Source organism: Gobius niger (genome assembly GCF_951799975.1).
Source record: "Gobius niger genome assembly, chromosome: 4".
In the NCBI taxonomy this organism is placed as follows: domain Eukaryota; kingdom Metazoa; phylum Chordata; class Actinopteri; order Gobiiformes; family Gobiidae; genus Gobius; species Gobius niger.
Genome location: NC_136855.1, coordinates 22,288,294 through 22,300,912, shown reverse-complemented (window position 1 = coordinate 22,300,912; position 12,619 = coordinate 22,288,294). Strand labels below are relative to the sequence as shown.

At 40.2% G+C, this 12,619-nt stretch overlaps 1 protein-coding gene across 1 annotated transcript in view; it reads right to left on the bottom strand.

Moving 5' to 3' along the window:
- Positions 1-1,023: 1,023 nt before the first annotated feature.
- kiaa1549lb (KIAA1549-like b) overlaps positions 1,024-12,619 on the bottom strand; it is a 50,283-nt gene continuing 38,687 nt past the window's right edge. Inside the window, exons 14-22 of the mRNA XM_079554952.1 lie at positions 10,866-10,987; positions 9,797-9,921; positions 9,356-9,585; positions 8,742-8,874; positions 5,277-5,648; positions 5,116-5,204; positions 4,721-4,860; positions 4,335-4,486; positions 1,024-2,590 (exon numbers count right to left, since the gene is read on the bottom strand). Coding sequence (XP_079411078.1) covers positions 2,327-2,590; positions 4,335-4,486; positions 4,721-4,860; positions 5,116-5,204; positions 5,277-5,648; positions 8,742-8,874; positions 9,356-9,585; positions 9,797-9,921; positions 10,866-10,987 — 1,627 coding nt within the window. The 3' untranslated portion in view covers positions 1,024-2,326. The remainder of the gene's footprint in view (positions 2,591-4,334; positions 4,487-4,720; positions 4,861-5,115; positions 5,205-5,276; positions 5,649-8,741; positions 8,875-9,355; positions 9,586-9,796; positions 9,922-10,865; positions 10,988-12,619) is intronic.

Here is a 12,619-nt window from a genome sequence, read left to right as displayed (position 1 = left end):
CAAATCAGCAGAAAAAAGGGTTTGAGGGTAAGCGAAAGCCGCTCGCAGTACAGTAAAAGCAATTCATTTTCAAAGACAGTTGTGAAAATTATGACAGAAACGCAAATGTTGAAGCTCAGGAGTTACTATGTTAGAAATCCACACTCACAGTACGGACAGTCATAAATGATAAATGCCCCAAAAACTGTGAATCACTTGGATAAAGTGATAAAGATAAAGCTAACTTTAAACTATCTCATCAGTCATTACAGCAACTTCTGATTATGATGACCCTCCACAGAGTTTATGATAGAACCCTGGAACTCAGTTCATTTTGTGAACTTGGTTTGGGGAACAGCAGAGTTCATTTTAACTTGACACCTTTAGTCCCTGACTGTGATGGCGCAGACTCAACAATGTGTGACTCAAGCAACAGGTGCCAATGTTCATTTATGTAGACTTTTCTTAGCAGCTCATTCTATCAATATTTTCTGTTGGTGCGTTTAGTGTTAACTGAAAATGAATTTCCTCTAATAGTCCGGTTCAGATTTCCACTGTTTTAGAGTATGAAAACTATACATTTTTGGAAACCTTATGGTATAAGCAATGAGAAAAACAATGTTGCCCTTGTCATTAGGTAAAATTGTGCAATGTACCATTTTTCCATTAGAGGAAATGAGGAGTTCTGGTCATCAAAAACTACATTTTTTACTCCCCATATAAATGTTCGTTCAATTTATTATTGCACTTTTTTCCCCCTCTTCACATATCAGAGCAAATGGAAACATTGTTTTTCTGATTGCTTATTTAATAAAGTTTTCAAAATTGTATAGTTACATAGTGACTGTAAGTAGCAACCTCAGGAGTTAGAGTGATGCTGTGTTGCCCTCTGGTGGACAAAACAGTGATTACATCTTTTAAAACTAAGAAGTGAAGACCGTAGACATCATTAAGACAAGCTTATCATTATTAACAGCAGTTGTTTCAGAGAACAGTGACATTGTACTAATAACAAAATCTTTTTATTTAATTGAATAATGTTTGCTTATATTTCTCTCTTTTTATATCAGTCTCTTAAACACTCTGTCAAATACTCATCAACTTTAAATGTAGTAACAAGTGTGTGAAACAATAAAACCAGCATGAATCAATGAAAACACTCAGTAAACAATATTCCAAGTCAGTACCAACCCTCTTTCAATTTGCACGTACATCAAGCATGAGATACTCAAGTGTCTTAAAGGATAGTAAACTGGGCTTAATATTTAAATGATATAAATTCATAGGAAAAAATATAACAAAAGACCACATCATCAGCCATGAATAAAAGAGCAAGGAAATGCTTTGTTGAAAAAGTTGTAATACAAAAGTTAATTGATTAATTAAAGAATGTCTATAAAGCAGTGATGTCCCATAAAATAAGTTTAGGAAAAAGGCATCTCTATGTTTCTCAACTAACTTTCTCTTATGATAGCATTGACTATTATAATCAGCGAAGCATTCCATACTGTATGATTGGCACTAATAAAAAGAAGGCAATCTATAGCTTGTGAATGTTTATGCAAATACATAGGCTTCAATGCGCTCAGTGTAATCAGTTCCACTTCCTGTTTCCTGCTGGTATGTATGAATTATGAGAAGAGCTCATCAAGGACTATTCATGAAGGTGATGCCACAGTAAGATACAACTATGACTCATAATCGGGTGCACATCTAAAATATAACAACTTTAAGAAATGCCTGTGGTTGGATTGTACCAGCACATACATTGCCAATGATATCTTAAATTCAAGGTTAACGATGCACTGTTATGTGCATGGATTACATTACAAGCATAGTAACAAAGCTTCTGGTCAGGATTTATAGTTCAAGCATGCAAAAAACAATATTAAGGACAAATCAGCAAGAGAGAAACAAAGTGAAACTGATTGAGTGTAGCTTACTGTGGCACACTGCTGCAAAGTGATTTCTGAATATTAGGCTTAACAAGACCTACATGATGTTGTTTCTGCACATGCTCCAATCAACTGAGGTTTGTGTTTGGTCCTCTCATCGAACTCACTGGTCTCTTTTCAGACTACACTGATTGAAAAAGTCTAATGTTGGGACAAAATTCCATAATTCACATAGCTAAATATTGACATAGTATCTACAAAGAGGAGATGCACATAGTTGCTTTGGGCATCTTCAGAAAAAAATCTTTAAAGTCTTTAAAGAAATCTGATAATTTACCAGTTCCTTTAAGTTTATGATAAGATGTTCCTAAATAAAAACATAAAAATAGTCCAAAGGAAGCAGTATCATGGTGTGTGCTGTTTGTAAATGCCTTTTCTGTCCAGAGTTTTTTTCAGTAATCAAATATATCATTCTTTTTGGCCAATTTGGCAACCTCCTGGCGAATGGCCCGCACAAGAGCCGTGGTGGAGAGACTACTTAGATGCAGGCCGTCAACGTCCTTCACCAGCGGGGGAAGGCTGTGCTGGGACACTGTGCTCGGGACGGAGGAGGAGAGGGGCTCCAGGGCCTGGTGGTACTGCAGCGGGAGCCTCATGGGACTGGTCTGGGGGTAACGAGGGTGAGGGAAGGCGTCCACGTATCCGGGCAGAGGCGCCTGGGTCACAGCGGAAAACAAAACATTCATGAAACTAGCATGGTCTATTGCATGGATGACCCAGACATGTAATATGTGTAATGTTTAAAAAAAAAAAAAAAAAACGACTACAGTTTATTTACAAAACATTTTAGTCAATCACAAACCGAATAGAATGCCATCACAAGGTGGGATTTGCTAGCGTTGCCTAATAACAAATTAAAATCATCATCTAAAGTCATGCTTGTGCAGAATCAAATGGTTTGTGAGTGCTACAGCTAGCTGGGGTCACGGCTTACAGTTAAAAATCTCCTTCGTCTCTTGGTTGTCGTTTGAGAACAGAAGAAATCAGGTAAAGGAAAAAAAAAACAAAACACTGTCATCTCCTTGCAAGGTGCGCTTTTACGTGGTTTACACCAAGTTCAGAAAGGATTTAGGCATTTCTTTTAACCCTCTTTACACCCAGTTTAGCCCTGATTTGATTTTGATCCAGACCTGATGATGATGCGTAGAAGGAGAAATATTTTAGGAGGTGGAACTTAAACGAATAGATGAACTGTTGCAACTATGCATATGCTGTAGTGAAGCGATGATTATTATTACTACTCTATTACATTTTAGCATGAGAGATAATATATATAGAGACACACTAAGAAGAAAGAGGAATAAAAAGTAGAGTTCCAGAGTGCCCCAAAATTCAATTGGCATATGTTCAACCCAAGAGAAGATCATGGGCCCATTCTTACTACAACTAAACGCAACTTGGTTAATTAGTAAAAATGTGAATATTTACATTAGGAATTGAACCCCCCCCTTTGTAAACAACATGGCTGCCCCCTACTACAGTCAGAGTGAAGCTGTCCATGGCAAGATTTTTGGAAATGAACCACTAAATCTTTGTTTGGAAGATACGCGGGACAAGGAAACATGTGCGCAAAATTATATCCAGGGGAGCTATTTTTTGCCATTTTTTTTGCCACGGACAGGGGCTGGAAAGAATCCCATGGCGATGTTATGCACAGCCGTCCCTCCACAAGCTTTGAATTCCTACTGACCGTACTAGACTGGAATATTATTCAGCTACTGTGGGAGGCGGTGGGGGTGGGGGGTGCACATGCTGGTGTTTTGATCATGTTTCTGCGGCGTGGAGTTCATACTGGCGCTGGAGCCTTGACCAGCGATATATTCGGGACATGGACAATGAACACGAGGCTGTGTGCGATGCTAATGTAGAGAAGAGGAGAGTGAAGAGCCGGGCGAAGAGGAAGCGCTTGTTGTAGTTAGTGTTGTTTGTAGCACAGACCCGACCCCTTTTTTCTTTGAGCAACATCCTCAGGCTACCGGTTAAAGCACTGGCGCACCATTGTTTTTTATGCAAGGTACCAACAACTCTGTCTTGAGCAATGCAGTTGTTGTGCCGAGCAGAAGAAAACAGGGTTAATCAAGAAAAATGGGTGTCCACTCAGCTATAAATAAGTTCAGCAAATGGATTCTAAATGACACAGGTTCTGCAAAAGACAATGCACATAGAAAGAACAAACATGTACGAACAAAAAAGATTATAAACATAAATATCAGGACCAGACAGATAAAACCACAGAGAATGAGACGAATTATATGACTGCTGGTATACAGTACGAAACACTTTCATAAATGTGTCTGGGCCAATATCATTGTTTGAGTTTTAGTGTCCAGAGCTTTGTGGAATGGTATTACGCCCACTTTAGTAGTATTTTTAGTAGTTTAGGTAGCATGTATTTGTTACCGAGTCTGTCCACTGTGGCAGCACATCCTCTGGCTCAGGGGGGTAGGACATCCAGGACGGACTGTGGTACGAGGTGGGAGGTGAGGACACGAAGTACTCTGAGTATCCGGGCCTGCTGGCTGGGATAGCATAAACCGCTGTTATTGGATTCCCTGTGGATGCAAGAATTGAAAAAAATAACAAAAAGAAATCAGAAGCTGAAAATGGCAACACTTAAGGTTTAGCAGTAATTTGAGACAAAAAAATCAACCAGCTGTTAGTGCAAGCTGAACATCTGCTTATGTGTAATATAATTTTTAAATGAATCTGTAATTTCCTGTGTCCCTCCAGGCAGAAGGCTCATCAAACATGAATGTATCTGTGAAATTGATTTTGGGGCTGCTTACCTGAGTAGTTGGACACAGGCTGCTCTGCAGTGATTGGTGGGAGTGCTCTAGGGGCTGGCCCATATGGGTTGTTTTCATGAGGCATATCATTGAGGATCATCTCAGAGCTTCTTGTCTTCGGGCCCAAGTCAGATGTGGAACTAAGCACAAAGTGCAGGATATTGAATATTGCAATGCAATGCTACAACCACCAGATGGCAGCCACACTACAAGTTGGAAAAACTAATTGACATTCTTCCCACTTCCCATCTTTCATTGAGCTGTTCAATATTAAAACTAACAGCTAAATTTATCCTACTCACTGATTTCGATTCACTTTCAATGTATGTAATTAAATATAAAGAACACGATGGTCTTGGAGATGGTGTGTCTGCACCTCTCACTTTCAGTTATACCGTTTTAAGGGGTTCCCAGGAGGAGGCCCAGTCCGAGGTGGTAGTGGAGGTGGAGAAGCCATTTCAGGCAGCTGCGTGAAGCGAAAGGCCTTAAAGAGATCAGACGAGAGATTAGAGACATCCAGATCATCAGAGCGCAGACAGAGGGAGAGTTCACATACTGGTTTGGGCAGGCTGCACTGATACACGTCTGTGCTGTACGAGGGGACCCACTGCAGCCCCCCTCGCTCACAGCTCATGGTCCCTGGGGCGCTGGTCACCACTTCTGCGTATGGGAGAGGTGGAACGGGGCTGTAGAGGCTGGGAGGGGGTGGCTGGGGGTGCGAGTGTCGTCCGGACGTGGACTGTCCTCCTGAGGCCAGGGTGAAGGCCTCCTCCAGCAGCAAGTGCATCTGCTGCCGCACTTCATCAATGGAAGGCTGTGAGCTGAGAGTGGACGTCTCCGAATGACCTTTCAAGCCACGTCCATACATGTAGGACCTTTGACCAGCAAGGCGATCCACGTTGGTCTCCTCAATCAACTCTGGCTCCGTCTGAAAGTTAACATACTTTTACTTTTAGTAGCAGTAGAGAGTCTTCCTTAAATGTCCTTTATCAGGGTTAGATCAGGGTCAATCCGGCCCCCGAGCATAACTCTGAGGTGGTGCTTCTATATGTTGTAAAGCCCAGTCACCTTTACTGAACATACATGTTCTCTCATATTGCATCAACAGATCTGTTTCCCCCTCTAGCCTTAAGTGACAATAATTAAAAGTCTAAGGCCCATCAGGTCTTCAGTGTCACATGGCCTTCTTTAACAAATCTTGTATTACCGATTTATGGCAGGCTGTCCCGCTGTTTTCTGTTTCTCATTCTCACTACATCCCTGATAAATGAACGAGACTGATGCTGCCCTACTTCCTGTGCGAATAGAGGTTAGCCACAGGAGACCCAGAGCAGTGCACCTCATAAATCAGCCCCCCCCCCCCGCAACAAAAAGGGCCGAAGACTCACATCTGCAGCCATGGGCCCTGCAGCGACTCTGCCTCCATTGTAGTCACTACAGCCAAGAATCGAGACAGAGGGGCTGTTGGACCATATAATGAACACAGCAGAACAGGTGGCTGGGTGCTGTGTCACTGCATCACATACATTTAGGTTATTACATCTGCTGTGCAACGAGCCTTTTTGGGTCTGGGAAAAAATGCACAGTTGGCGACTGTATTGTAGAAGTCACATTTAGAGAAAGACATCACCCCATAGTGGTTACAACATGAGGGATAGACATTGACTGGAACCCTAAACCTATTACAGGAGTTATAGGCCTCTTAAATAACATCTTCAATGGTCCTATACTTGATTTTTTTTCCAATAGTGGATTGAGATTCGTTTTGTCCTTCGGGATATATTGTAAAAGCTTAACTTAATGAAAAAATACCTTTGTGCACGGTGCATCTAAATTTAAATCCTATCCTTTTTTATGTATTATGAACTAGCTAGTTGTTGTTGTTAGCGTTACCTTGACAGTATTACTCCCTAAAAGTTGTGAAACACGAATAATCTCCTTGAGCGCTTTGAGACTCGCTGTGATTGATTGATCCCAGTGAAGAATTGGATTGCTAGAGATGCATTAAGAAAGTTAGGAATGACTTTGAAGAAATAGCTAGCATGCAATTTCTCAAAGAAAAAGACAAAACAAACAATTTCACACAAAACTATACAATTATCCAATCCAATAAAATTAAAGTAACCAACTGCTGATGAAACCATTAAAAAACCCCAAAATAAACCCAGAACATTTCTCTTAGTGAAGCTAATAAGTAAAACATGCAATGGTATTCCTCTGTTGCTGTATAATTTAATTATAATCTAACTGGGAAAATGTGTATACTTAAGGACAGCTTTTAAAATGCCCAGCCTTTGTGGTCCATTAAACAGCTCACATACGCCAAATGGGACTTCATAGTAAGTGGCAAATATACTGTTACGAAGCCGTAAAAGAGAGGAGCTATAAAGCAACCATCTTTAAATGTATTATAAATCAAAGTGACAGCAGCTCATAAATTATAACTCTTAATCATGATAGAACCACTTTCTTTCCTTATGGTGCTTGTCACACAAATGGGCATACCTGAGCAAGATTTAGCTGTGCCTGCGCGTACATAGCAAGAGATGATGCGTTTCACTGCCCATTTTCACTATTATCACCAAGAAAATACTTACCATGTTTCATCTCTTAATGTACAGTCTTTACAACATTAGGGCTAGGGTTAGCCTTCGTCATATTACCAGGAAACAAATTACGTGTGCATCCTGTTTCCATGTGATCACCATAATTACCATGTTATGACACTTTCAGGTACGAACCATGGCATGTCCATCTACAATTACTGTGCTGCAAAGTGAAGCGTCAAACTACTGTAGGATTCAGTACTAGTGATGCGGGTCATTCTGCCAAATCTGTGCCTTTTCAACTTTAAAAAATACAAATAAAGTTTTTAAAAATATGATTTTCTTTTAAATGCTTAAAGAGGCTAGATGCAAGTTGGCCATTTTATGCTCACTACTGCCACCTCAGGTCTTATGCGTAATTGCAGCTTCTATATTAAGCTTGTGCATGACAGCATTTCGGACCCGAATTGACACCTTTTTTGAGTGACAGTGCAGGATTTTAGAGGCTCATTCTACGCATTAGGCCATGGCTGGAACATATAAGGGGAGGAAAATAAATAATTTTAACATTTTTAAACTCTGTATAGTCCCTTTAAGTGTACAAAAATGTTCAGGGCTGTCTCAGTCTCTTTTGTATTTTTTTGTATGGATTTATCCTACGATAATTTTTTGTCGTTTTTTTTTTCTTCCAGAATGACAGTCAGTAACTTTCAAAATTAGACCTTTAAATTAGTCATTTCTTGTGGACATTGATTAAATAAGTGTGAATAGCAAAATATTTGGAAAGATGGCTTAAAAACAGGAGTGGTGTGACATGAATGCGCCACCTCCAAATCTCCAGAAACAATTAACCATGCAAAACATAGAAGAGAGTGGAATGTACCATTAATATGTGTTTTTGTAGCTAAATGGTAAATAATCACATTTATATAGTGCCTTTCTACCTGCTTTAGGCACTCAAAGCGCTTCATTCACACTCTCATTCTTACACCAGTGTACGCAGACACTGGAGGCAGAGGGTGAAGTGTCTTGCCCAAGGACACAACAACAGTGTGAACTTGCGAATTAAACTCGTGCCTGAATTAACACCTTTGTGACTGACAGTGCAGGATTTTAGAGGCAGTCGTGGTGAATACTGTAGGTCTGGGCTCAGTCTACACCTTAGGACATTGCTGGAACATGTAGCGGAGGAAAATACATAATTTTAACATTTTTAACTCCGTATAGTCCCTTTAAAGATGAGAAATAAAAAAAATGCCAATAACACAATGTAATAGTTCAAATTAAACCATCTGTTGTGATTGCCATTGTGTGGCTGTTTATTTCCTAAGGATATAAAAGGCACCGATTTGGCTGAATGACCCATTTCTTCTTATTAACATACAATTACTGTGCTGTAAGTGAAGCACCACCGCTGTAACAAATAAATTACTATAGGATTCAGTGTTAGTGACGCCTACGGCCTTGTAACTTACATCATAGCCACTGTTTCGAATTCCTCTCCTCGGCCTTTCTCTCATCACAAGAAGGTCCATTTCTGTTCCTCCAGGGCTGGGGCTGCTCAGGCTCTGTCTGCTGCGATAGGCTGGCTGTCCCACCTGCGAATGCCTAGAGGAGGAGAGCGCAGAGTCAAAGCTAATCCCACCAAAGGCTTCGTTTGACTCAAAAGACACCACTCTGTACTGCATTCTCAAATCTTTCAATAAAGTGCAGCCAGGGCAGGATTTAGTGGTGGAGTAAAGTTTATGATGTGCTCGACATAGAATGGTTAGCAACACTAAATGATTATTTGCAGCACTGCCATTTTTCCTGATTTTGATTCTGTTTGGATAGAATAAAAAATGTCCTCAACTCAACCACCGAGTTCAGTTGGTTGACTTTGAAAAACTCTAATACAATACTAATTAAGTCTATACAAAGTCATTTTTTAGCTAAAACAAACTACACTGTGTGACTGGGTTCAACTGGGTTCACTTTGGCAGTATCATTATCTGTATAACAAAACTCTTGGGCTGAGATCAGACAGACCTGCTAGACCCCTCACTGCTCCCTGACCTTCAAAGTGTTCAATTAAAAGAATAGTACATACCTTTTATTTGACTTGACATAAGTAGACCCCCGCTCATCTTCAGGCTCCTGCAGCCTGCCGTGGTCACTCGTTGACTTGTCCTGCCCGTGCCGCTGTTCCTGTGACAGAGCCTGTTCATTGATATAGTCCTCCATAGAGGGAAAGTCATAATATCCTTTCTTCTTAGCTTTGAATCTCTGCTTGTTTCTGTAGTGCTCGATGTCTGATTTTTGTTTGAGAGCCATGCTGATCTGTGAAGAACAAGAAGAGTAGGACATAAAGAGGTTTGTACAGTAGTTTGCTTTTAAAAAGTAATTCAGGTTTTGGTAGAAATATGAATTAGATGTAGAATACTTTAATGTATCAAAACATATTCTTCTTTCACATATTCCTGTTAAAGGTCACAACACTAGGTCATAAACTTGAATTGAAATACTGTATAGGAACATGATCATGAAGTACCTCTCCATTGATGACAGCAGCCTCCAGGCCGCGGCCAGACAGTGCAGGGTGGGAGTAGTTGGTCTGAGTTATCATGGGCTTTATGGAGATGAGCTGCAGGGAGCCAGAGGAGGAGTCGTATGGATCTAAAGAACAGAGACTCGGTTCACTCACATAGAATGTGTCGATGTCTCTGATCATTGTTATGTCAGAGAGACCTGCCAATGCTAAATAAATGTCAAATACGAGTCTACTGTGTCAGTAGAGATGGGCCACTATTAAAATCCTTACTGGAATGCCTCTGTGTAGTAAGTATAAGTACAGCCTCGTAAAAATGTGCTCTTTCTAAGTAGCACCAGGCCTAGATCAAGATCAAATCAAGACGAAAGTGGGACTAAAATAGACCTATATTGGATTCCATCTAAACTGGATAAACTATATATCTAAATCGTTTTAGTTAACCTCTTAACTAAACTAAATTAAACCAAAAGTTTACATTACAAATGACCCTGAGAACCATCTGAAGAATCTTAATTACCAAAAACAGGTTTTCCCCTTATTGCCCTACAACTGAATATACTACTCAATTTTCCCTTCTCAGCACTGATCCTCTATTACTGAAGTAATAGTTTATTGAGTTCCAGCCTTTTTTGCAACCAAAGTGCCATATTTAAATTAACCTAAGTGACACTGACGGCATGTGTGAAATGAGCTGACAAAGATAGCAAGAAGACAAAAGTCTTGACTTTTTCTACAGGCAATAAGTGGAGCAAGTCGTTTGTATAGTCAGTGTTTTGGTGCCACATTATGACAGCATCCTGCGGTCTGACATACAGTATTATGTCAGCAGACTGTGTCTTTCATGCATATTCATTGTCTCTGCTAACTGCTGAGTGGCTACCTTTCCGGCCATAAAAACTGCTGCAGTGGCATTGCACACTGTATCTCATTTCCAACCTGGGTGATAGAAAAGAAGAGGCTTCTTTCATCCCAGGTGGACTGGGGAAAACATTTTGGAATTCATGACACACTTGGCCTTGCAAAGACACCGCAACAAAAATAAATCAATTCTAATTTCGGTGACTCTCACCATCCCTGTTATGGGACTCCTCCTTTGTCAGTTTATGCTGCGCTGTGACTTTCAGGCCCCGGCCGGATTTCAGCTTCTCTGATTCGTTGCTGATGACGGAACCGTCCTCGCTCGGCAACTGGCTGCAAGTAACCATAGCAACAAGAGAGGCGGTGAGAAACGGGCGCGCAGCCAGGTTATGTCATTACCTTTTCTGCCATGTGTCTTCTGCTCTGACTCACCTAAACACAATGTCCCATTATCAAGGCTTTTGGGCTTAAAGTAATATCCTTTTTAATAAGTTACCTTACATACATAGTATAGTAAATGGTCTCAACTTATATAGTGCTTTTCCACCTACATTAGGCACTCAAAACGCTTCACAGCAAGGAACCAGTCATCCATTCACGCTCTCATTCATACACCAGTGTACGCTGGCACTAGAGGCAAGGTAGGTTAAGTGTCTTGCTCAAGGACACAACGACAGTGTGCACCTGCAGAAGCCAGGATTCAAACCCCAAACCGACGACATAACATAACATCTGTGGCACTGTTGCCTATACAATAGCTTTGTCTATTTTATCATTTAAAATAAACTATAGCATTCCATATGAAATGTATCATATTCAGCGTTTCCTTTCAAGGTTGCCAAACAGATCCTAATGAGTAGTGGTGATATACATTTTAAATCTGTTTTAAGAGGCACGTCCTGATACAACTCTGCCCAATTATCTAAACTTGAAACTAGACTAAAGAGGACAATGTCTCGTGACAACTGAAGTCATTGTAAAAATATTCTTTCTGAATAAGTCATACAACTGTGAGCAATATGTAGAAGACTGGCTGTTTTTTGTATTGCCTGAAGACACAATTGTTTCATCCAGCTTCATGTCCGACTCAAATGGCGTGCTGCAGAATTAAACCAGATCAGGCTCTAGCTCAGAGAAACATGCAGCTCAAAGTGACATCAAAGCACTATGGTCTATCCCCTAATTGTCTGGAAAAATGATAACAGAATAGAGTGCACTGTCCTCCTTGCTCCTCTCCGGCATTACCCCACACTGCTCAGTGCGACAGTATTATTGGACAAAGACTTCCAATTGCTTTTTATTGTAAGACACAGCAAATAGTGATTATACTGCAGCAAAAGACTAATTCATTATCAGATATTTAATCAACCTTGAGCCTTTGGTAGCTCCCCCCTTTTTTAAGTAGTATCTGTACTGGGTTGTATCTGTATCCAGATTTTACCAGGCCTACGCCATAATGTGATAAAAGTATTGCAATACAAGTACAGAATAAGAATTACTCTGATGTAGGATTTCAATATTTGTATCATAACCAGTGTTGCCAGCAGTGGAAACATAGTAAACAGAGAAGTAGCTAGATAACTTTTAGAAGGAGTACTAAGTAATCAGTAAATGAAATAATTTTGTAGAGTAATCCCGACAATACTGATCCCAACAATGATGTATCACAAAACAAAAAATTGTCCCAGCCTTACACATTGTGCAAGGATTGGCAAAAGCTGAAATGGAAAACTAGTGGCAGTGATGTCACTCTAGGAGGCAGATGACAAACTGAGAGAAAAGCAAAAATGGAAAACTATGACAGCATAGATTCTGATATCATTTTTTGGGTTTGACAAAAATCAAATACATTTCACAAGATATAAAAAGTCAAGAAGAAATCTGATCATATCATTTCATCTATTCAGTTCGTGCTTGACTTGCCAACTGAGGACAAGAGGATTCAGACAGATTCACACAAAGTGA